Source organism: Cylas formicarius, unplaced genomic scaffold (assembly GCF_029955315.1).
Source record: "Cylas formicarius isolate icCylForm1 unplaced genomic scaffold, icCylForm1.1 PGA_scaffold_1__22_contigs__length_36826433, whole genome shotgun sequence".
Classification (NCBI taxonomy): domain Eukaryota; kingdom Metazoa; phylum Arthropoda; class Insecta; order Coleoptera; family Brentidae; genus Cylas; species Cylas formicarius.
The window spans coordinates 33,450,988-33,475,253 of NW_026844264.1; the positions used below are offsets into that span (position 1 = coordinate 33,450,988).

General features: G+C 38.8%; 4 protein-coding genes across 4 annotated transcripts; 2 read left to right on the plus strand and 2 right to left on the minus strand.

Moving 5' to 3' along the window:
• Positions 1-333: 333 nt before the first annotated feature.
• On the minus strand, positions 334-6,630 carry LOC132697026 (actin-binding Rho-activating protein-like). The gene is made up of 5 exons (XM_060662274.1): positions 6,471-6,630; positions 4,573-4,715; positions 3,103-3,274; positions 2,891-2,983; positions 334-904 (listed from the first exon to the last, which is right to left on the minus strand). The coding sequence occupies exons 1-5, from the start codon at positions 6,504-6,506 to the stop codon at positions 758-760; spliced, it is 591 nt and encodes a 196-aa protein (XP_060518257.1). The 5' UTR covers positions 6,507-6,630; the 3' UTR covers positions 334-757.
• A 1,116-nt stretch (positions 6,631-7,746) lies between these two features.
• On the plus strand, positions 7,747-9,815 carry LOC132696871 (uncharacterized). Its single transcript, XM_060661964.1, has 2 exons — positions 7,747-8,932; positions 8,983-9,815. The coding sequence occupies exons 1-2, from the start codon at positions 8,498-8,500 to the stop codon at positions 9,379-9,381; spliced, it is 834 nt and encodes a 277-aa protein (XP_060517947.1). The 5' UTR covers positions 7,747-8,497; the 3' UTR covers positions 9,382-9,815.
• Positions 9,816-11,214: 1,399 nt separating this feature from the next.
• Positions 11,215-22,531, minus strand: LOC132697500 (transmembrane protein 26). The gene is made up of 6 exons (XM_060663091.1): positions 22,187-22,531; positions 19,662-19,978; positions 18,587-18,680; positions 16,286-16,375; positions 13,234-13,629; positions 11,215-11,624 (listed from the first exon to the last, which is right to left on the minus strand). The coding sequence occupies exons 1-6, from the start codon at positions 22,378-22,380 to the stop codon at positions 11,354-11,356; spliced, it is 1,362 nt and encodes a 453-aa protein (XP_060519074.1). The 5' UTR covers positions 22,381-22,531; the 3' UTR covers positions 11,215-11,353.
• A 35-nt stretch (positions 22,532-22,566) lies between these two features.
• LOC132697501 (ADP-ribosylation factor-like protein 5A) lies at positions 22,567-24,211 on the plus strand. The gene is made up of 4 exons (XM_060663093.1): positions 22,567-22,925; positions 22,978-23,186; positions 23,244-23,479; positions 23,708-24,211. Exons 1-4 carry the CDS (start codon positions 22,880-22,882, stop codon positions 23,754-23,756), a joined length of 540 nt encoding a protein of 179 aa, XP_060519076.1. The 5' UTR covers positions 22,567-22,879; the 3' UTR covers positions 23,757-24,211.
• The last annotated feature ends 55 nt before the right edge of the window (positions 24,212-24,266 follow it).

The window sequence follows — 24,266 nt, forward strand, 5'->3', positions numbered from 1 at the left end:
TATACAGGATGTCGCTGTTATGAGTAGAAAACTGAAAATTAACATTTTTCGTAGTAAAGCATTGGCTGTAACTGACAAATCGTGGTAAACTGCTCTGTTTGATTTGAATGTGCTTTTGGGTCGCTTCGAGAGCTCCAATTTTTTCATTTACCATTTTCGTCTATTATACGAGGTGCGCGAGATACGGACCACAAAGCGATTGGATGGAATGAAATATTACGTCGTAACGACATTGCGACAGGATCTTTAAATGATACAGGGTAAATCAATAATTTTGGCTCCCCTGGAGCTCAGCAAATCACACTAATATTGGCAAGAATGAAACTACACCAACAAATAGTTACATTTCTATTTAAAAACCAAGTCGTCTCGTTCAAGCGCAACTACCGAGTATTATTTAACGTACACAGCGCAACTAATAGGATAAATGGAATACCCGTTCAAAAAAAAAACTTACATAATTCGTGTAATACTAAAAAATTGAACTATGTGCGACAATACTGAAAAGTACTTAAAAACATTCTAGAACGTGACAAAGCCGAAAACTTCTCATAGGGGCAGCACAGAGCCTGCCAATTTCTAGAACTTCGATTTTAAATGTCTTGTACATAACTAACTGCATAAAAAAATATATTTATTTATATTACATTATGTATGTATCACTACGTAAGGGTGTTGTCTGTGATTTCCTTTTACTTCTCCTCCACGAAATAGTTGGTCCGCAACAAATTTAATCACCTAATCATCTAATAAGACGTTACACAACACCGCTAGTATCCTGGTCGCCGTACTGGGCTATACTCTCTTTCAGTTGGTCCGAAGCTATTCCGATTTTTTCCATCAATATCTGGTAAATTTCCTTGAAAGACTTCAGCAAGATGATGGGCACGTGGTCGTCTCGTCTCTGAAAAGCAAGAACCGCCACAGATTATATACATGGTATAACTACTCTACGCTGTCAATAATAGAAAGAAGAAAGGAATAAGAAAAGTGTGGGACCTCGGAGTGGATTCTGTGGTGGAGCATTGCACGAGGAGGTTTAACCTCTGTTCGCTCCCGACAGAATCCCTCGTAATCGTCCCTAAAAACTTTGAAATCGGTATCCACAGTGTGGATTTAGGGTTTTTAGTGTTCAGTGAATGTTTTAAAGTTAATCGTGGTCGGCTCCGTCGTTTTTTCCTGTTCACGCCGGTATGGAGGCCGGATGGACCCGGATGGTCCGCGGGGGAAGGGGAGGAGGCCGTTTTTTGTAATCGGTCAAAGAACTTTTGTTTGTTGAAATTCCATTTTGTATATGTAACAAATCCGGAGGATGATGGATTGGTCCAGACCCTTCTCTTAAGAAGGCATTCTTTAGGATATTTGAATAATGTTCATAATTGTGTAAGCTGACCGAATGACCTTATGTAGTCGTGGCCATTAGAAGTAAAGAAGAAAGAAAGAAGACCTCGGAGTGAAACATATTGATACTGTCTTATCTTATTGGATTACTTTTTATAAAACCTCATGCGTCGGTTTTTGCGGAGTCGAACTTGCTTATTTTAACCTCTATCACGCGTATGTTCATAGTAGAATAAATTTTGCTTCTGCCATTTGTAGCCCTGAGTATAATGTATTTTACAGAAAAAGTTTTTCAAATGTCTCTCTTGCAAGGAAACTCTTAACGTAATACCCCAAGACTTAAACGACGTAAACGTGCATTGGAAACTCTTAATACTGGAGGATCTAATGGTATTCTTTTGTTGCGTAAAATTTTAAATGGCCGTTTGTTTCGAAACACCAACGCTATGTATACTGAGAGCTCCCAGGATTCATTAAAAGAGTTATCTGATTCGTAATCTTTTCTGTTGAACATGTTTTGTGTTCCAAAGAAATGAGTTGTTTAATGTCAAAGTCACCAACTTTTTTCTCAGTACCTAGACATGGCAAAGAACTCTATTGTTTGAAAGTTTTTCGAGGAAACTTTCACAGGCTACTGTAATAAAAATCTTCTGGATTCCTTCAGCGTCGTTTGCTGATGTTTGGCTGATAATCCTTCTGACCTTAACTGCAACTAGTTCGCATATTACTCTGTACCCGCTTACATACTGTTTGAGGGGAGCGTTACATTGCCCTTTAGCTCCACCAAACGGTATATCGTGTAAAACATAAACGAGTTTAAGCTCTGAGGAACCAACTTCATAAATCTTTCTTCTAAAATCCTTCCTCAGGGCGCAAAGTTTTCGAATTTCATCGCTCGAACTAAGTAGTGGAAAATGGTCTTACAACATCCCCCCCCCCCCCCCCCGTTTTTTTTTATTTCACGTTATAGATTCAAGAATTTTTTGTTTGTTGTTCTAGTCGAGCAATATTGAGCCCTTCAATCTATCAAACAGTTTATAAACCTGGTTTGTCTAGATCAAAAGTCCAAAACCTGGGGCATCTGTTTTCTATTACGGGTTCAAAAAAAAAACATCATCAATGGAATGGCACTAAATTAAGAGCTTAAATGGAAAATATCCTATAACCCATGAAGAAAAAACGCGAAAAGCTGCTGAGCTCTTAACGGGACCATTTTTGCCATGTTTTTGTGGCACTTCATAATTTACAAACGGTACATACCATGTTTTCTGATATAAAAGCAACTTATAGCCACTTATCTGCTATAAGCAGTGAATTAATTGGAATAAGAATACAATTATCCTAGGCTCTCAATTAATTTATGTGCTAATGATGCGCCAACAATCGATTTTTCATTTAATTTTATTGTAACGTGCATGGAACTTTCACACGATCGAAGTCGTAAAAATAGATAACTCTTCTTTTACGTTGGCGTAAAACGTAAGCCTACCACGGACAACATAAAGCGGACAAGTAGCCGCGCATGTAAAAAGAAGACCTGTCGTCTCACCTGGAACAAACATTCTCCCTCGAAATCCACCAGTTTGTGTTTCCTGGCGCGTATCAGCATACCGACGACTTTGTCCGAGATGCCGGCGTAGATCTGCGATGAAGAATCGTATTTTTAGAGCGACAACGAAAACAAGCGGACTGTCGAACGCGTCACGAACCGAGGCCGCGTCTCAAGTTATGCGGCGCCACGAGATTTATGTTGTCGCTCACCGAAAATAAATTGCCGAAGCTGATCACTTTCCGCGCGTCGCCTTGTTTCTCGTGGGGCTCAAACAGCGGCTCGCCGCACTGGTTTATCACCTCGCACAGCTGCAACATCTCCTTGCACACCTGGATCGTCGCCTTGAATGATCGTTGTTCCGACAGGGACCCCTTCGCCGGCCTGCCAATCATAAACGCGCATTTTTTTTCTGTCAAAAATCTCGCCCCAACAGACCAATCACGACTCCGGGGTCTGTCAAATCGTTTCCGTGTCTACTTACGTAGGCATAAGATAATATAGCGGCCCTACTTCGTAGAGAAAGTATGATTCTGTCTGACATTTTTACGTACATTTAAACAGCTACGGCAATCATGTTTGGGCGATATTGTTCTGGTGTACACCAACTTTTTTCACTCTGAAATGTTGATGTTTTTCTTGCACAATTTACATGGTTTTAAAAATTCTACACTTAATTTGAGACAGTGAGAATTTTAATGGATGTCTACCATCTTGAAGCATTTTTGGACAAGTCAGTGGTAGTGAAAATAACATGGCAAGTTATGGGGAGGCCCAAATCAACTATCAATCATTAGTTTTTAAAATTAATTCAAGGGCTAGGAACATATCATCTACAGCGTTATTCTACTTATAATTGACAAAAGATTAATGTGTTATAAATGAACAATTTTTCATTGCTTTCATCTCATTTTTGGCAATTTTTAAATGTGGTATTCCTCTCAGGTAATATAAAAGTTGCTTTAAAAGAGTTACACTGAGGCATCTTATGTGGGACGGCACTGTGTAAAATTCCTTATTCCCACTTTAAGTAACACCATATTTAATTTTTTTCAATAAAGGACTTATTAATTGATTCCTGTATTTATTCATTTATATTTTTACATTGTGTTTCCTTCTTTTTATCTTCTGTGAACTTTGAAATGAGTTAGTTAAGGTAAGTCGTAATTGTGGCATAAACCACAGAATATTCTAGAATGGTTTACAATGTTCAATGTGAGTTTACACATTCAAAAAATTACTAGCATTTCTGTAAATTGAAATTTTGATAGAATAAATAATACTTTTTTTTTAGATGGCTAAAGGTTCTGCAAACATGTTTTTACCATGTGCATTGTTTGTGGCTGTATAACAAATAATCAAAAAATATATTAATTTCTTAATTCTCTAAAACCAATTTCTTTGAGAAAGTACTACTGTAAAAATACCGCATCCAAACATTGATCATCTGTCAGCGGCCATGTTGTTTGTTGAAAGCCGCAATATCTTACGGAGCTGACGTCAGAATTGGCAATTAGAGCTGCCGTTGGTTAAGAACGAAATTTTGAATCTCGCGCATGCGCACGTTGAATGGACTTTCCCGAACTTGTTTTACGTGGCCGCTTCACGAGTTCGTGAACTTTCAGCGTACGCAGGGCCTCAATATATCTGGTGTGTGCACTGTAGAATGTCAAATGTTTTACCTGCCGTAGTCCTCTTTGGAAATTTTCGGTTTCGGCAAGCCGGACACGCATTGATCGTTGGAAAACGGATTGATCGCCTGCCGCTTAGTGTGATTATCTGCGAAGTTATTGAACAGGGCCACCTTCGATTTCAGGGGCGAGTCCTGCAAGGAACGGTGTTGCCTAATTTCAGCGAGTAAACTAAGGGGGGCGCGTTCCAGGTTATAATTCGACACTGACCCGACATTGGCCGAATATCTTTGCGGCCGTTGTCGCTCGGAAAGGTGCCAACGGGTTGTTATTTATATTTGATTCGACGCGACGTGCCAAAGATCGCGGAAACGCGAACTTTTAAGGTTAGTTTCGCGGATGAATGGACCGCGATCGCGAAAATAACATCCCCGAGGTCGATCGGGACGACTTTGACCGCGAGCCAATATTTTTTCGCTTCGAAACCCGTAAATTTAAATTCGCACGGTCGCGAACATTCGAAAATAGTTTATTGGCACGGGAGAAAACGTCGCGGAATGCAGATTGGCGTTTTTTCCCGACGAAAACTTATTGGCGTAACGTCAGCGGCCATGTTGATCGTGGTGGAATGAGCCTTCTCGAAATTTGTTTTTCATCGCGGCTTCGTAAGTATTATCGACACAGGCCGGCCCTCTATATCTCTAGTAGCTATATGGTACGCGTTCACTAGCGCACGAAGAAACGGATAAAGAGCATCCACGTCTTAGAAAGAAAATTTACCGCTGCACAAGAAAAAGAACCTGGCAGAAGGTATTTTCAGAAATATCGCTAAAGACACGTAAACCTACAGATTACAAAAGAAAAATGGCCACTTCGTATACTTCTAGCTGATGACAGTGTTGCCTACAATTGCGAATCTAACAAATATAAAAATTTTAGTTAGCTTGAAACGCTTTAATTATCCAGTTTTAAACAAATATGATATTTGCCACTTGTCCCAGAATCTTTTAACATCTTCGATCGGTCACAGACCAACTAACTAATCAAAGAAAAATCCGACAGTCAATGGAAATCTCCCAGAACACTTTACCTTTGCTGATATGGGGATCGGTTATCAAATCTGAAGAAGCCAACAGGACGATTGACGAAGCGTCAGCGTGTCAGATTTATCGACAACCGAGAGCAATCCAGTAAGATTTGCAAATAAAAAATTATACGTCTCAACTACCAACCAAAATAATAGACTAACTGAAATTAATACAAATATGATTTCTAAAGTATTCAAAATTTTCCTAAAATGGCAACAACGCGAATATGTAATTATCACATTGGAGACGACTTTTTATGTACAGTTCCCCACAGTCGCATACCATTTTTCTCTTTTGACCGGCATTCTGAGAGCGTTAATTCTATGGATGATCTCGGTGGAGCGAATTTGTCGTGAATATCGTCGTAGATGCGAGAGGCAATAATGACGTCATTGAAAAGTCTGCGAGAGTCAATACTGACGTCATCGCCCCGGTTTTCGAACATTACCCCGAAATTGAATGCCAGCCTAAGAAAGCTTTAGTTCTCTAGTACGTGCTGCAAATATACGGCCATTTCATGCTCGATCTTTTTTTTATTATTGTTTTGTACAGGTTTTTTTGTGTAGAAATAAAACAAATTAATAAAGGGCACACGCCAGATTCACTTTTATGGATTGTAATGCTGCGACACTGACGTTTAAGTGTTTAATGTATCGTTCTTATGTATTTAAAACCAACATAAAACGGGATTTATTCTTTATCTGGCAACAGTGCGAAAATGTAATATATTACAGTCTTATTACTCACGATTTCTCGATTTCTGGTTATTGTATCGAATTTTTTTGTGTGTGAAAAAAAAATTAATTAATTGACGAATCTCTCAGATTTCTCAGGCGACATGAGTAAAGCGGTGACGCTTACGGCAAACACGCGCTGTTCCTTGACGCAGGCACTCATCGTTCCACTGCTTTCTGGAATTGACACCGCCGAATCACAGACCACAGAACGCGCTCGCGTTCACTTTATCATCGACAAACGGCCAACCGCGACTCGAGAGCTGACGGACGAGGCCGGTTCTCTTATAAGCGCACCCGGACGCGTAAAAATATCCGGCGTCGCGACGCCCGATCTACGGAAACGCGTCACGGGCGCGAACTTCGCCCCCACTCATCGGACAGGCATTTTGCGCTATTTTCGCGAAGTTTATTTTTTGCCGTAATCGACCACGGAACGCGGTTTCGCGGTCCGCAACAAATTGTCGGTAGGCCGTGACGCGTCGACCAGTGAAAAGCCGGTAAATAAACACAAGTTTGGCAATGGAACGGTCGTCGCGTTTTTAAGTCGATCGTTTATCAATGAAAATTTCTACCGACGATAAAATTAGATTTGGAGCGTTTTGCAAAGATCGCATTCCTATGTCGACACGTGTTCGCCTGGTGCAGTTCCATAGTCCGTGCACTTGGGCCGTTAAAGGACGCATTCTTGTCTGTGTCCATATTGTGGTCTCCGTTGGTTAGTTTTTCTTTTATCGGTACTGCGGAGTATATAATATATGATATGATATTTACTTCATTTATTTATTTACTTGCTATGTATTACACAAAGCGGTTCAACCCACAACAGTGCTTCTTAAATTAAAAAAAAATGCATACGCTCAGTATTCGAAAAATCGTAATCGTAACGTAAATCATATTTGTTGTTTGTGCATCAAAAACAATCAAGACAACTCTGAAACCAACAATGAAACCACACAAAAATGACGAAATCGATTATGTTGATTTCTTGTTCAGCTCTCGTTCACATAATTTCCGTTACGTTACGGAGAAACAAGCAACAAGAAGAACATGTCAAATTAAATTCAATATGGCGCGCCAGGGAAAACTAGTTAAATAACTTTTATTGATAAGCGAAACTGTTTTTTTAGCAAATTGTCTTAAATTGAACTGAGGTGGCTTTTACTTGATGAAAATCCATTTATCAAAATAAATAAGAACTGAAAGTTCAGTGTAAGGAATAAAATTTTTTATACAAAAAATGATCAATATTACTTACTTATAATGACATAACAAACAACTACGCACTACTGATATCTGTTTTAATTAAAACTAAAAGTAAAAAAACACTACTAAAATAATACTTTATTTTTGAAATTCTGTTTTGAATGAGAACATTGCAATACCAAGATGCATTTGGGAACAGTTTCTAAATTTACCCAAGATTTCTTGCACATATTCTTTGTTTAAAGAATATATTCGGCGACCATACGACAAAATGGCAATACTGCAGATACGACACAAATATTTGACTCTGCTCTTGAAAATAATATTCATACTTGTCCCCCATTTTCAAAAAGGCACGATCACTTAAGTTTCAAGCTAGCAAGACACTAATCTGTCTGGAGAGACAACTAGTCGAAGGCCCTTTCCAATTGTTAAACAAAAATGCCGTTTCTCATGGTGGTACCCACTTTCAAAACCAAGCCACATTCAAAGTACTTATAAGCTTGCAAACCCTTAAGAACCCTCGTTTGCCCTTTAGTGCAAAAGCTACAGAAAAACGCCGAATAACTCATAACTGGCGTGACTGGCGGAACTCCGTTAATTGAATAGTCCACACTATCCAGACTGAAATAGATGGATCTAAACCGTCTACTAATTGCATTGACATCTACGAAAAAAAAAACATTCTGTAAGGAAAACAACAACCATCTTACAGCTTTTTATTCATCTTGAAATAAGCAAAACTGTCCACACAAATGATTTTCTAGCCGACTTACAACGCTTTTTATTCTTTTTTTCAACAAAGGCCCGAAGCTAAGTTCTCAATAGGTTGCAGAAATATTCATGTTTTCGTTCATCGGATATCAGCGATCAGTATTTTATAAACCGTTTTTTAAACTGTAAACGGTATTAAAAAGCGAACCAAAGTATAACACTGTTTTTGACAGTATGTTTGATAATTTCGCATTGTGGTCTGTGCTCGTTTTGAAAGGGATGTCAAAAATGAGCGATCCGTGTGTTCTTGCAAACGAAGAGCATTCCGACGGCGCTGACGACGAAGAGCGCGTCGTTATAGGTCCTAGTTATTACCAACTGAGGCCGTTCTACGACACCGAGTTGCACGCGAGCTGCTTTCCAAGCTTGGACGGGATCGCCATGCGCGTGATGTGTGCGTCGGCGTCTGCGCACCAAGACGACGATGACGTCGTCTTCGTCGGCGAGTACAAGGCCGATGGCGCGGCGGAACCCAGGCGCCGCAAGACACGGGATGGACTGCGACGCAACCCGTCGAGGAAGGCGAGGAACGCTTCCAGCGGGCGGTTCGGCAAAGAGCACCTCACTGAGAACGAGTTCGCATTCTTGGACGAGAGCGATGACGAACCGGTAAGCAGAAAATGCAAACCGAAAACGCGATAACCTGTCACAAAACGCAGGTGGTTTTGAAAAAAACGCGAGTCGCCAGCGCCACCACGCGGCACACGGCGTTAAAGCGCTGGCCCGTCGACGCGTACGACCGGCCGGAATACGACCCGAAAACTCGTACCGTGGACGGCGTCGATTCAGCGATGAGGAACGCGGCGCGGGCGTTCCTCGGCGTCGGGCGGCACGCGAGGGCGGCGCCCAAGAAGCCGCGCCGCAAGTACGTCGCGCGCGGCCGACCGAAAAAGGTCGAGGTCGCGAGAGTTCCGGCCGGCGAACTACTCGAGGTGGTCCGTAACACGTTCCGTGCAGTCGTCGAGTTTTGCACGACGCAGGCGTGCGACGCGGCGTCGTCGACGCTGCTGCGCAACCAGACTACCTTACTTGCCATCGTTGAGGATTCGACGGGTTGAATAAATAAAATGTGTGATTAATCATGATATTTTTTCGTCGTCGCGTTACCACCCGGCAACGTTGTGGCGATCCCGCAGCGGACGGGGAAGTGTTAACTTTCATCGACGTTGCCATACCGTTGTATTTATTCGATTGAACCGGGATATTATACAAAATATTCTCATTTATTTTACTGAAACGTGTCTTTCTATATGAACACACATTAACCAGATAAGTTAATTCTCATACTATATTATGATAAATCAATGTAATAGGAAACAAGTGTTTACGGTGTGTACGAGTTGCGAAAAAAATATTATTTATATATCTGGCAACATCGCCTATATAAGTAACCAACATTTCAGGTCTTTACCGTAACTCATTCTCCATAAACATCTAATATCCACGTATATACCCGAACCGAATTTTACCTGGTATCTAAAAATAAGTAAAAATAGTGATATAAGTAAAAACAGTGATTATTACTTACTGTGTAGTGCACGTAATAGGTTGGGTGTCGCATTTTTTAATTTTAGTCATATTATCGGCTAAAATTAAATTTATTTGATTTTGATTTTTATAAATAAAAATTATATTATAACTCACGGTTGCCCCAAAATACTGTTTTGTTTTGGTATGTACGAGACCATAGATTTTCTTCAGTTAAAATGTTGCCAACACAAAACATGTATTTTTAGAAAATGTTATTTTATTTTGGCCTTCAGGTGGTAAGTCAACGAATACGTTATATATTTTTTCTACTCCCGTCTGTAAAAGACCAATTACACACTTCGGAAATTTCCGGAAGGTTACCGCACGGGTTTGAGAGCAATCAGATGTTTTCGGGGATTTCACCACGGTTTGAATTTTGACGTTTGTCAATTATGACGATCATGTCAGTGAATGTATTTGTGTTGTTTTGCAAAAATATACAAAAAAAAACTAATACATAGGAAAATGTGATGCAATTAAGCTATAGGATACAATTAAAATCTAGTTGACTAGTCGGTAAGTAAAGTGAAATTTATAATTTAAGTTTCGTTACCGTTCAGATGTACTTTAATGGCTTTTACAGTTTTTATATTAATATCCTACCAAGACCAATTGTACAAAACAAAATTGAAGGTTAGGTCCTGCTTTTTCTTGCCTATACAATTTTAAAAATTTCATTCTCTTTAAAGCTCTATCCTGGATGATTTTTCTATTAATTACAGTCTTTTTCTTAAAGTAAGCTACTTAATAATCAATTGTAAAAGTGAAATAAACAACATAACGTTTTAAAATTATGTTTATTGCGTTGTTTCCATGACATATCCAATAATGTATCTCTCTCTGTCTAACGTATACAGTTAAAAAGAGACAATGGCAGAACCGATCGGAACAAAAACGAATAGGGTTTAATGGCCACTAGTAAATATTTTGTTTGATTTGTACGAAATCTAGTAATCCGATAATCTGTTATTTTTTTTTTTTTAATTTGTAAAATTGTGATTTTTTCCTGAAGGTCGTATAAAAAGTATAGTCTGCAACACGTTTGGTAAATTCTTTATCCCAAATGCAGTTTACCGCACTTGTTGCATAATATACTATATCAGCGTTGTATTGCATTTTTAAGATTATTCTTGGAGAAATTTATAAAAAAAGTGTTTTCGCGGTTTTCAGACATTTAAACATTCAAAACATTATCGAACTTTCAAATAATATGTCGAGCTTTATCACTCCACTGTCAAACATTCAACGTATCCTCTTTTTGGCCGGTTCTACAATTGGACAACGTTGCCGGTTTTGCATACGGTTCCGCTAGTTTGCGAATTGAGGTTAGGTTCACGCAAAAACAAACTGCGTACGCCACTAAACGACGGTTTTATTGCCCCGGTTCAGTTTCGCGATCACCAGGCCCTCGGTGTTCACGCCGCAGTAAATGAAGAACAGACAACAGACGAATATAAACAGGTACAGACAGAAGATCGCCATGATGGCCAGCTGGTGACGTCATTCGGTCGACGCGTCGTCGCTAGTCGTGGGCGGCTGCGCCGCTATTTTCTTATGCGCCCGTCTCATTTTCGGCTCCTCCGCGTCGCTCTCTTCCGCAAAATTGTCTCGAGGTCTCCTGCCGCCCTCCCGCGTCTCTCTGTCGCTACGCGATAACGTTTTGCATCCCCGTTGCTTTCTCGTCGACGCCTCGTGCGACATCTGGCGGCGAGCGCTCGTGTGCGAGCTGCCGGTCGAGTAGCCCGTATCCTTTCGTCCGCCTTTGATTTTGCTGAAACAAGAGCGACTACTGATCTAAACCGCGTTTAAGTTTTAGGAACGCGCCCGGCCACGTTCGATATTGCGAGTCCGTTAACGACTAAATTATGTTTGCATAATCCAAAACTAATCGAAATTAACGTACGCCGCGTTTAACGCTGGATAAAAACGTGTTATTTGCGTGTGGCAGTGAAACGCAGTTCGACGTATTCCTTTACTGTATTGAAACGGTTTAAAAAAATCTGAAATCTGTGCCTGAAAACATCATTGGCAACGCCGCGCTGAAATATCGCTACTGCCACAGAATACCGGCATTCTGTGCCATTGTTGTGTTCGTGTTCGGAGTTTGCTGATTATCGTATCTTTCCGCGTTTTGGTGGCAAAGTCCAGCGGAAAAACTTGTGTTTGCGGTCAAAACTGCATGGAGAATAATACGCTTATAAACGTATTGCCTTCTGCCGTCAATTTAAAACATTTAATATTAATGGTTTTTGTTTATTTACTGGCAACATCTAAAACAATACAATAATGCGTTTACAGTTTCAAAACATTCCGCAGGGTAAGTTATTTTTAGTTATCTACCTTTTAAATTATGGCTAATTTATTATGTGAATTGATACTACCATCTAAAGATGCTCAGGGTCTCTGTACAGTTAATGGATATTATAGCAAATTATGTCTAATTTATTATGTGAATTAATACTACCATCTAAACATGCTCAGGTGACCCAGATTTAAATCGTCAAACGTTTGATATCGGTTTCGCAGGTCCTAACTTGATTTGTTTTTTTTAATCAAAAATATTTTTTCCGATTTCGACAAAGTTTGGCATTTTTATTTGCGGTCCAGAGGCGTCGCAGACGGTAATCCAATTGATCGTTATGAAAAATCATTGTTCGACACATTTTTTTAATATTAGGTAATTATAAATACTTTCTTTGTGCGCCGTGCTAAAACAAATGAAAATTTGGCTGCGCCGTTATTGTAAGAGGAAAATCATCAGAACCAAAAACAGAAGCATCTTGACAAGCCGTCTCGACGTATTTGTTGTGGATTAAACTTTTAATTACATTTAAATTTGGTAACTGATAATTACAGTAGCAAAATACGTTTTTTACTACCATTTTTAGAAAACCGACGAATAAAAATTCCATTCCATTCATTAATGAACTAGATGAAGACTGTACTGGGCTTTAATAATGCAGCCTAGGATCATGTGAAGAGGTTTTGTTGCCACCATAACCCGGTTCGTTCGTTTACTAAAAGAAATATTGTTTACTCAATTGGTAGATTAATTTCTACTTTGATTAATATGCTTTATTTATATTATTTGAGGAAGATTATCACTTAATCCATAAACATTAATATCCTTAAATCTATTAGACGATTAAGATGTCTCCTTCCAACTGAGCATAGAGATTCAATGAAATTCCTTTAATTACTAAATTCCAACGTGATAGAAGCATTTAAGCTCCTAATATAAAGTTTATCTTTTTTTTTTAATTGTCTACTGGAAAAAGATCAACTCTACAAGACAGAGCCACTCTTTTAATAGAACAATTAAGTCTGTTCCATATTCATAGATAATATGGGCTCATCTGTAGTAGGTAGCTATAACTTACCGTTTTTTTTGGACGCGGATGATTTCATCGTGTCCAACTTCCTCTGCGCTGGAGTATTCCAACACTGGCGTTCTGCCCGGGTTGCCTCGCCTGCCGCCACCCTGCTGCCTCCTGCGTTTCCTGCCGTCGCCGTCGTCTACGCTTGACTTGGATATGATCGAAATGTCAGTGAGGTTAAAGTCCTCACTTTTTTTATTGTGCTCGCTGTAGACGACATACAGACGATAGAGTTGGAGCAGGATGACGAGAGTGTTCTTGCACGTGAAGAAGACGTTCATGTAGGAGATGATTTTGAAGTGGGTGATGAGGAGGAGACGAAACACTAGAAACGGGGCGTCTTGGAGGGTGATGTTCAGCGCTATGCCCCACACGTCGATGGTGCAGCAGCTGCCGGACCTGCAAAGGCCATAAGAGTGGGGCAACTCCAATCGGAATCGTTGCAATGAATTTAAAATAGTTTCTAGAAAAAAAATGAAAGTCAAACATCGCCGTGGGCCGATTTCTATTCACGCAAGGTTATTTTTAGCTTCTCTCCCTGACTTCGATATGTTGACAGTACCGTCATAATCTAGACAGAGACAGGGAAGACATAGGCCGCTTTCTAGATGTTCTACACATAGCGGACAGTATATAAATTTCGAGTCTGACCGTAGTATATTGATAAGAAATATCTAAGTATGGGAGATTATTATTAGTTTACAATTCAATTGTAAAACGTATGTTTGGGTGTATAGGGTTGAAATGGCTAAGAAAATCTCGTAGAGATTCTTAACGATGAGGCCAAATAACAAAGGTATCATCGACGTAGCATTTACATAATTTTCGTTTTGCTGATGGTGATGGACTGCTGAGAATGGAGAAGCTATAACGGTTCCCGAAGTTTGTTCAAAAATTTGACCGTTACAAGAAAAACAGACAGACAAACCTTTTTCAATCGAGTTTGGTTCCGGATTCTCGGATTTTAATTTATCTGAAATGATGTTGAGAGTTTAAGAAATAGGGACTTTAGTAAAGAGGGATTCTACTTCAAAACTAACCAGAATATCCTGTGGTTCTAATGTAATGCTTTTCAATAGGGTTTTAATATAGAAACATTTTCCACATAACCTCCATTATTTTCTATACATCGGACAATTATTTCCTTTCACTTTCCAATTAATAAACGAGGTGATAAAATGCGAGTTTTTTCTGTTTAGATCTTGTAAAATGATGTCTTTCTCTTATCACTTGTAAACTTTCAGGCCCATTATAACAAATTTTATTTTTTAAGTGTCCACATAAAAAAAATGTCCGGTTGGACATTATATGGAGGTGTGCCATCTTAATGCCAAATTAAATTTAACTAATTCCCAACTGCCACATTTTCTAACAACTGTTGTATTTCTGTTGCAAGGAAATTTAAATATCGTTGGCCATTCAAGGATTCTTCGTATATGATTGGTCCGACCACCATATTATTCAATATACCACGCCATACATTAACTGCCATAAATGCCAAGCCTAATCCGTAAATATTATTTTGTTTAGACAATTTCCGTCTTCCGTCTTATATACATTTCAGTGCAAAATTTTGATATTTTAGAGTTCGTTCGTTATCTCAAAAACTGCTAAATTAGATATCAATAAACTATATAACGATTTAAGATAATAATATATAGGCCCTTCCATTAAAAAAAATGTTGCTGTCATTTTGACAGCTTGCGATCTTCGTTTAAGATAACAGTGCAAAAATTTTCAAACTTCTGTATTTACACTTTTTTTCTATCTCTCAAAATGAACCCTCTGGGTGGGTGTCAAAATATAATAAATCACGCAGTACAGTACCCCTTTCTTGGGGATATTGGATAGTTCATCTGGCTCTACGGATTGTAGTTTCTTCGTCTTCTAAACGCAGCCCGTGTGCCTCAGGAGAAAGAAGTACCGAAGAAGGAAAAGAAGAAGAAGTGTTGCGATGGCGTTGACGTCAGAGACGAGGGGCGTTCCTCTTATGTTTACGTTCTCGATGAAACTCTCGCGTCGTGACGTCAACGTTTGTTTTGCGTCCTGCGTGAATGAAATCACCGGCGATTTATGTCTCGGCGGATTAGTCGACCGCCGCTAAAAATACCCCGCTAATTGCCGGTGATTAAACAAACTTAGTGGCGGACGTCTTGTTTACGAAGGAAAAAAAAACGCCCTCGGAATTCCAAAAATAATGCGTTGGTCGTGTCGAATTCTTTCGCTTTGGGGTTTTATTCGCTAACCGTGTCGGTTGGATAAGTTTTGGCCTTATGACAAGTCCTAAAATAATTTTTGCGCGGCGCGATTCGCCGATTTTCCGTTTTGGCACGAATTTCTGAAGATCCCAACAGTGACGTACATCTTATCTGTCACTGACATATACGTCAATATATGTCAATAATCAAGGGGTCTATTTTAAAAAGAAAACTTCATATGCACGTACGTGCCCTAGACTTCTTCAATTGAAGGGACTGCTTTTTTTTCGTTATATAGACTTTTTGTTATATAGAGTTATAGGCACTTGAAAAATAACAATACGTAAAAAGCATTACAGTAGTCTGTGGAAGTTTCTTTAAAAAAATTTAACATCTGCCTATAACTCTATATAACGAAAAGTCTTTAAATCGAAAAAAAAAGCTGTCCCTTCAATTGAAGAAGCCTAGGGCACGTACGTGCATATGAAGTTTTCTTTTTAAAATACTCCCAGAAACCGTAATAATTTAGACATTTTAATAAAATTTGATACACGTGTACTATGTATCGAGAGACATGATTTAGTGTGTTACGATTTTTATTTAAATACACCAGTGGCTGGCGTACGAAACTTTATCCGTCTGTTTTGGTAGACATTCATGGTACACCACTGATTTGTCCTAAAATAAAAAACTATTCTTACATTCTCCGATCATTTGTAAAGAAATTTAATTTCATGACTTTTTTCAATCCGGTGTTCGCTTCGAAAAATAAAAACCTCATCTCTGCATGGTCATAACAGAGAGAATTTATTTATAATTATTATATATTAACACCGTAGTAAGCTTAGTACGCTTACTTTTTGATGGTGGATCGTGTCGAAGTGAGCCGCGATTTCCTCGATTTCGTCGCTGTCAAGACCACGGTGAACTGCATCAGGCTCCAGGACCTAAAAATGTGGAATGGCTTCATTTCATTTTGTCACATCTTATTATGTGTTATAAGAGGTGTGTTCAAAAAGTAAGATCAAGAACTATTTATTTATTCATCAAACGATTTTCTCTTTATCTCCTAAATCGCTCCAAACCTCCCTCCTTTCATGAGTTTTTTGAATTTTTTGGGAACAGAAAAAAGTCGCAGAGGGCTATATCCGGTGAAGATGGTGGTTGAGGCATGACGTTTGGGTCAATAAGTTGGACAAAAGCAACGATGAGTGAGTACTACGCCACGACAATCAAAGAAAACAGTAAGCAAAGCTAAATTTGATGGAACTTGACGTGCCTTTTTCGGTCCTATCGATTCTGAGTTCTTCAATTGGGACGACTGATTCGTCACCAGTTATGACCTTTATACACACATCAGGTTCGTCGCTGACGTTTAACAGCTCTTGAGCGATGCTCTTTCGACGCTCCCTTTGTTAAAAATTAAGCAGTTTCGGAACAATTTTTTATGTTCAAAACTTCGGAAAAATATGCATGGTACGAGCCAATAGAGATGCCGAGATCTTCACCACCTCTGTAATAGTAATTCGACGATTCTTGAGCATAATTTGTTTCACTTTAACGCTTTTGTCAGTTATTGACGCGCTGGGGCGTCCAGAGCGCCATCTTGGAACAGCTTGCACCAGTAATGAACATTTTTTTTTTCTCAAAGTAGATTCACCATATGCCTATGTCAACATTTCAAGTTTTTTGCGGCACTGCATTCCATTGTTTACACAAAATTTCCTTGTTCCATTTTTTTGACAGCAGAAAATCGCCGAGCACACAAAACACATCCAACGCTTCTGTCTCACATAAAATAAACGTGCAAACTGACTGAAAGTGTGGATAACTGATAGGGACATGCGCACCAACATAACAAAATAAACATGTCGAAGATCGAACGTATGTAGCCCGGCCAATTACAAAAGTGACTTTACTTTTTGATCACACTTCGTATAAAGTATTTCTATTGAAAAAATAAATCTTCTAAATTTACGTCAAATGTGCCGTGGTTTTTTTTTATACCTAACCAAAAGAATTCAGGTGTACCCTTTAAATCCTAGACTGTTCAGGAATACCTACCCCACATCACATCGCATGAGCGGAAGTAGTTTTCAGTATGTAGGTCTCGTATAATACACTATAATAATATATGTTCTATATATGTTCATGAACATTGACAAAAAGCTCCACGTTGAATATTCTGTTGAGCATATTTTTGGCACTAACTTTAATGGATTTTCAAAATCCGACTAGTAGGTACTACTAAACAAGAGGTTGTGGTTTTTCCTTCGACATAAATAAAAAAATTATGAATTGAGCTACGTCATCATTCTGACCGCTGTGCGTAATTCGTAGAAAACAACCGATCTCTTTTATAGGGAAGAACTAGTCAATACAACGATAATAGTTCTATGGTTTTTACCTCAATTTTTTCTGTGACGCGTCGTGATACAAGGTATTTCTCAGTTTTTGTGCTTGTTGATTGTAGAGTTCACTGGCAACGCAGTGGTTTTTCGAATATGCTGTAAATTCCAATCTAACGACCAGAAAGAAGTAACAGAAAAGAAATAATAATACCCAAAAGTTGATGTGCTTGAACTAACGTGATGTAGTATGCCCTGATTGACTATACACATTTAAATCCTTGTGTTTGTTTTTTGCCTCTCTATCACATCTTTAATTAATCAAAAATCTGATATTAGTATCATAAAACGCACCTCTTATTTCTCTTTTTTTTTTTCGATTATACAAATTTTAGACCTTAACTTTACGTGTTACTTTCTGCTTTTTCCAGATCAGATAAAACCAGTGTCATTGTAATACTCACTTTGTTATTTTGCCTGTACTGTACGTATTTATGTGTTTAGAGTGTTTTTTTTATTACTTTTAAGTTTTATAGTAATAAGGTTACGTCTATAGGAGGACTTTTAATGTTTTAACGACAGCCGAATCCTTTTTAAAATATACAATCTAAAATATTTGAGGTTAAGGACTTGTTTCGCTTTACGTTCTCTTCTTCACTTCTATTGGCCAAATCTGTAAGATCAGTTGACCAACGCTATACGTTATGTCGTATAAGTTATAGGTTATGTTCGCGAGTTTGGGGTTTGTCGACTGTGCTGTCATGGACCACATCTGACACGTACGTCTTCCACGGACCACGGACAACTTACCAAATCGCCAACGTGAGGAGGACCAGTATCGGTTCCGCGGCGATCTTGTCGTCCTTGAAGGAATCGAAAAATTCAATGATATCGGCCGCAGTTCCTAAAAATAGATCAAAGTGAGCCACCGCTTCGAATTTCTCCTGCGATTTCGCGCGGAAAGCGCGACCTTGGCTGAGAAAAGTCGCGTTTCCTGTTGACTTTGACCGGGTCCCGAGTGTTAATATTAGCACAGTGGACGATTTGACCATAAAAATTTTAATTTAATCAATACCCATCCAAAATATGATTGAATGTTGCCATTCTGTCATCACGAAATTTGATTTGTTTTAAGGTAAGTGTGCTTCGACAAACAACATACAAATTGTTTAAAGTTTCAATTATATTAAAACTGTAGCTATTTTTATTATTTTTCGGTGACCTTGCTTGTAAAAAAGTGTCTTTTCCACCTGTAGACTAAGCATCCCAATGGGCGTCTTCAAATTCGAATATTTTGCTGAAAGGACTAGGATTTGGATATAGTAACGCCCGGTATAACGAAAATATTCCCAAAGATGCGCCATTGTTTCTAGTTTTTTTTTCTTTTACTGATATTTAAGGTTAGGAGGCAGATTTGAAAGTGGGTGTTTCACACAGTCCTTGCATTTGTTATTTGTTTCAAAAAAGTTGACATAACTGTTGAGAAAATAAATTTTCTTTGTAGCTATATTGCGAAACGCCATCTAGCGGCGATATAAGCGGTCGACATCAATCCGCTCAAGATTCCAAAATTTGACAGAACGCGTTCAGTCATTCGGAAGTTATTAAAGTTCATTTTCGGAAATGTTAGAGATATACTAGACATCTTAATATTAATAGCAATCGTTACTATATAGAGTAACGTAGCATATATTTGAAAAAAAAATGAAATTATTTACACCGTCACGCCACTGTTGATCGCTATTCACTTAAATACTTTGCTTTTGCCTCTCTTCTGATATATTTCCAATTAAATGGCATATTAAAGCAGTTTCACATATCTACATAGAGCTTCTGTGTTCCATGTTCCTCATATATCATAATTCATACGTAATAACCCCTTCACCTATGTAAACGAGCAACAGCTGGCTGAGCTGGTCCCTGGTTAGGTCTCCCTTCGGAAGCATCCACCTGCCGATGATCAGGATCAGCATGAGGAACTGCTCGATCAGGGTGATCCAGGTTTCCGTGCTGAGGGAAATGTCCGGCAGTTTGATCCCCACCCCGATCAGATTGTGAAGCTCCTTCAGTTGGGGATCGGTGAAATTCATCGGCGTTTCCAGCTCCTCGCGCGCTTTCATCCTCTTATCGACCTTGTCAAGTTCGAGTAGCCATATTGCCGGCACAATGCTAGCAAGGTAAAGGAACACGGATGGGCAGAACCTGCAAAACGTTTGGGCGAGTGTTCCGAGAGCGATTGGCTCTTGAACGGGTGAGAAAAACCCTTGTATAAAAAAAGTTAACGTCGATATTTCGGGTGGTAAATCGGTGGGTCGATCCCATATATTGGCTTTGAGATGTCCTTGACGTCGAACGGAAGCGGATGTCATCCCCTAAGTGGTTGTATTTCCGCCCATTTCGCTCTAAATGGGTCTAGGCGGCGCTTAACCCAGATTTCACGATTTCCCGATTCATTTCCTTTAGTGATTGCGCTGGATGTGAATATTGTGTTCGAAGTATAATATTTAGCAAGCAACTAATAAAAAAAGCTCGCTAATATCACTATCAATATCAAAATTTTCTTTTATTTCCTTTTAGCTGAACTGCTTCACGTTTGAAATATTACCATATGCATAGTTTCTTTCCTGTGACTATTTTGTACCGGGAACATTTATCACAAAAGAATCTAACCCTTCAACGTGACGTCATCAAAAAAGAACAAGCAAGTACTAAAATGTTGAATTCAAGATAACGCCAGAAAGATTATGTTAATTATGCAATCCAAGAGTCATTATTACAAGAAAATTTCGATATTGTTGAAAGGTACTATTAAAAAATTCACCTCATGAAATGTGTTTTTTTTTAATATCAGATAAAACTATTCAATAGGGATTTTATTTGATTTTGCAAATGACGATAGCGATTGTTCTTTCTTCTTTGTTCCAAATGTTCCATTTTTTTTACTGCAAAACTTAGCTGTTCCAGCTTTAGAGTCAGCGTTGTCAACCACAAATGCTGTACACATTTTCAACATTTTTATACCCTTCAAATGTAATTTTGCTTCTTTATAAATAATTGTACCTATTTCATTTGAACAGTAAATTGTTAAGTTCGCTTCCGTGTTTAATTACGTTATTTATTTTGTTTCTTTGCCCTGAGACGCCATGTTGGATTTATTTTGAAAGGTCGTTGGATTGCCCAATAACCGACGTAAGTGACGTAAGGGTGAATTTTTCTATTAAAAACTTGCCTGATGATATTGAAAAACGGCTTTAGTCATCATATATATATATATATATATATATATATATATATATATATATATATATATATATATATATATATATATATATATATATATCAACATCGCGGGTCGAAAAATTAAAATTTAATAGAGACGTTTATATAAAACAGATTAAATAAAAACAATAGTAACTTTATTTAAAAAAAAAGTATTTCGCAAGCAAATAATAAACAAAGCTTCTCGATTAGTCGATACACGAGTGACGCATTACTACGTACAATAATGTTGGTTGCATAATACGGAGCATGTCTTATCCCCAAAAAAAAAATTTGGCTTTATTTCATTGCAGCTGAACTGTCACCTTGTAAATACGTTATTATTCCTAGTTTCTTCTTTATTCTGTTTTGTAGGAAATACATTTGTCACGAAAAAATCCCCCGCACTTAACCTGGCCTTTGGCGAGGGAACCATTGCACATGGCGGACGTTGCCCAGTTCCGAAAAATGTAGAAATCGGTTGAAATTAGTGTCATTTGATGTAAAATACTGTTTTGTATATTTGTTATCTGAAGTGATACAGTAGCGGTGCCTATAATTTTGGGAAAGAGTGTTCGTCTTACGCGGGTGTACGTGGATTTGTGATATGTTATCCATTAACGGATATTATTTTTATTATTGTATTTTTATATTTTAACGAACTTGGAGGATGTTAGACTAGTCCAGACCCTTTCTTTACGAAGGCATCCTTTAGAAATTTTTGTCAATAGTTGTAAGCTGGCCGAATGAACTTATGTAGTCGGAGCCATCAGAAGTAAAATAACTAACTAATTAACTAGCCTGACCTTTCACCGTGACGTCATCAAAAAGAACTTGTAGCAACTGAACGTATTGGATTCAAAGCAACGTCGGAAAAAGTGCGCAATAGTAAATATAAAGCGGTAAAACTACTAAAATAAAAAGAATAACGAATTTATTTTTCATGGACAGTAAAACAAAAGGCTTTTTTTAATATACTTTTTTTTTAATAAACAGGTGTCGAAAATAAAACTGCTTTAGACATTTTCTTGATCTTTTGGTAAGGTTTGCTTTTGAAAAAAGCAGGAGCTTGCAAAATAACGCGCGCAATGTGACATAACCGGAAAAAAGTAGTTTCTAAATGATAACGCTACATAAACACAGTCCGCTCACCATTTCCACTCTTGGTTTTCCTTAATGGTGAGCGTGAAAATGCCCTCGAAAAACAGCAGCAAGATCGGCGAACTCAGGTACCAATAATAAGAGTTCTTCTTGAAAATCGTAACTTGCCAGATACCTACGATACCGTGCGTCGCGAACACGACGCGCGTAATTACCGCCTTAACGGTCGCGACGAACCGGGCCATCGCAGCACTTCGAACCTTTTGCCCTTTCGTGTTGAAAAGCAAACTTCCTGCCGCGATGACACGCTATTTCCGCCTAAAACGCGCTTCTGATCGATCGTGACGTCACGAAACGTCCATGTCGGTCTAACGGTTGGCGTTAAGGCGACGTTTTTGTACTGTCGCCGAGCGAAGGAAGAGAAGAAGACTCCTCGTCGGGTTGTTCTGTGCTGGAGTGTTTTTGTTTCTCGTTCGCATATGTTTTTGACGGGAGCTCAGGCGTTATTGAAACTTTCACGAAAGGAAAATGTCTCAATTAGTCCAACGGATAAGCGAATTCCTCTAGCGTCCGATTAGCGTCGCGTGAGACGTGTAGAAAAATCGTAGCAGCATGTGAAATTTTTTCGTCGGGAGAGAGTTGGAAGCGATTTTTCGTAAGATACGGGATTTCCTTTTTGTAAATTCGCGTTTTTTTTTGTTACCGTTCGTACACATATTTGTTAAATATTAGCGCTCGTTTGGGATGGGGCTGTTGTTTGCGAAGCTGTGGAGTCTTTTCGGCAGCGAAGGTAAGCCGTTTGATGGGGCGTTATCGCGAAAACCTTATTTTCTCGATCGCAGAACACAAAATTGTTATCGTGGGTTTGGATAACGCCGGCAAGACGACGATTTTGTATCAGTTTTTGATGAACGAGGTGGTCCACACGAGTCCGACGATAGGCTCCAACGTGGAGGAGGTAGTGTGGCGAAATATCCATTTCATTATGTGGGACCTGGGCGGGCAGCAGTCCCTGCGGGCCGCGTGGAGTACTTACTATACCAACACCGAGGTGGTGTTTTCGAATTTCGCCATTTTCTGCGTTATTATAAAGGCTAACCCGTTTCAGTTTGTCATTGTGGTGATAGACTCGACGGATAAGGAGAGGTTACCCGTTATACGGGAGGAGCTGTACAAGATGTTGGCCCATGAGGAACTGTCGAAGGCGGGCGTTTTGGTGTACGCCAATAAGCAGGACGTGAAAGGCTCGATGAGTGCCTCGGAAATATCGAAAGAGCTAAATCTAACCTCGATCAAGCTGCAGCAGTGGCATATACAGTCGTGTTGCGCTCTCACGGGAGACGGGTAAGTTTAATTTCGTTTTTGTGCAAACGTTATCTAGCGGCGAAAAAATTAGCATGTGACGCAAGTTTTGTCAGGTTTGTTTAGATTTCAAAAGGCCATGATATGTTAAGTCAACTGTTTATTTTCCTGAGTTTAATTTTAAGCCAAGAGTCAAGGTCTGTGCATGGGTACAGATTGTTTTTGTTTAATGTTTATTTGGCGGTGACATTTTTTTTTGTTCTTTTCCAGTCTGTATCAGGGGTTAGAGTGGATAGCCAGTAGGTTAAAGAAAAAATGACTTTCGGATGGATTCTCGTCTTTTAGGGTACCAAATAACGAAAAAAATTTATTGAAAAATGGCGGTTTTAGTCGGGTTAAGAAAATGGCACCCAACAGTAAGCGAATGTTTGGGCTGTTTTTGTTCGGTTAATTTTAGTATTTTTTTTCTTTAAATCGACGATTTTTATCGGAAATTTCCTAAAGCGGGTTGTGAAATTTTTATTATAACATCACGAAAACCTACATGCGGTCTCATATTGAGAGCCCCGAATTTCTTTGTCGATCACGCGCATTGAATATAACATCTTTTGTATAACTCATAATTCCGAAAAAAAAATCTTTCATATTGTACAGTACCTATTTAATTATGTATACGTTCTAATCAGTGAACCCTAATATGTAAATATACCTAGTGACTTTTTCTTCCATTTAATTAATAAATTTTTAAGTTTTACCGTATGGATATATTTCTTCTTGAACCTGTTTTAGAGGATAAGCTTTAATTGACCATCCTAGTGTGGTTATGTTG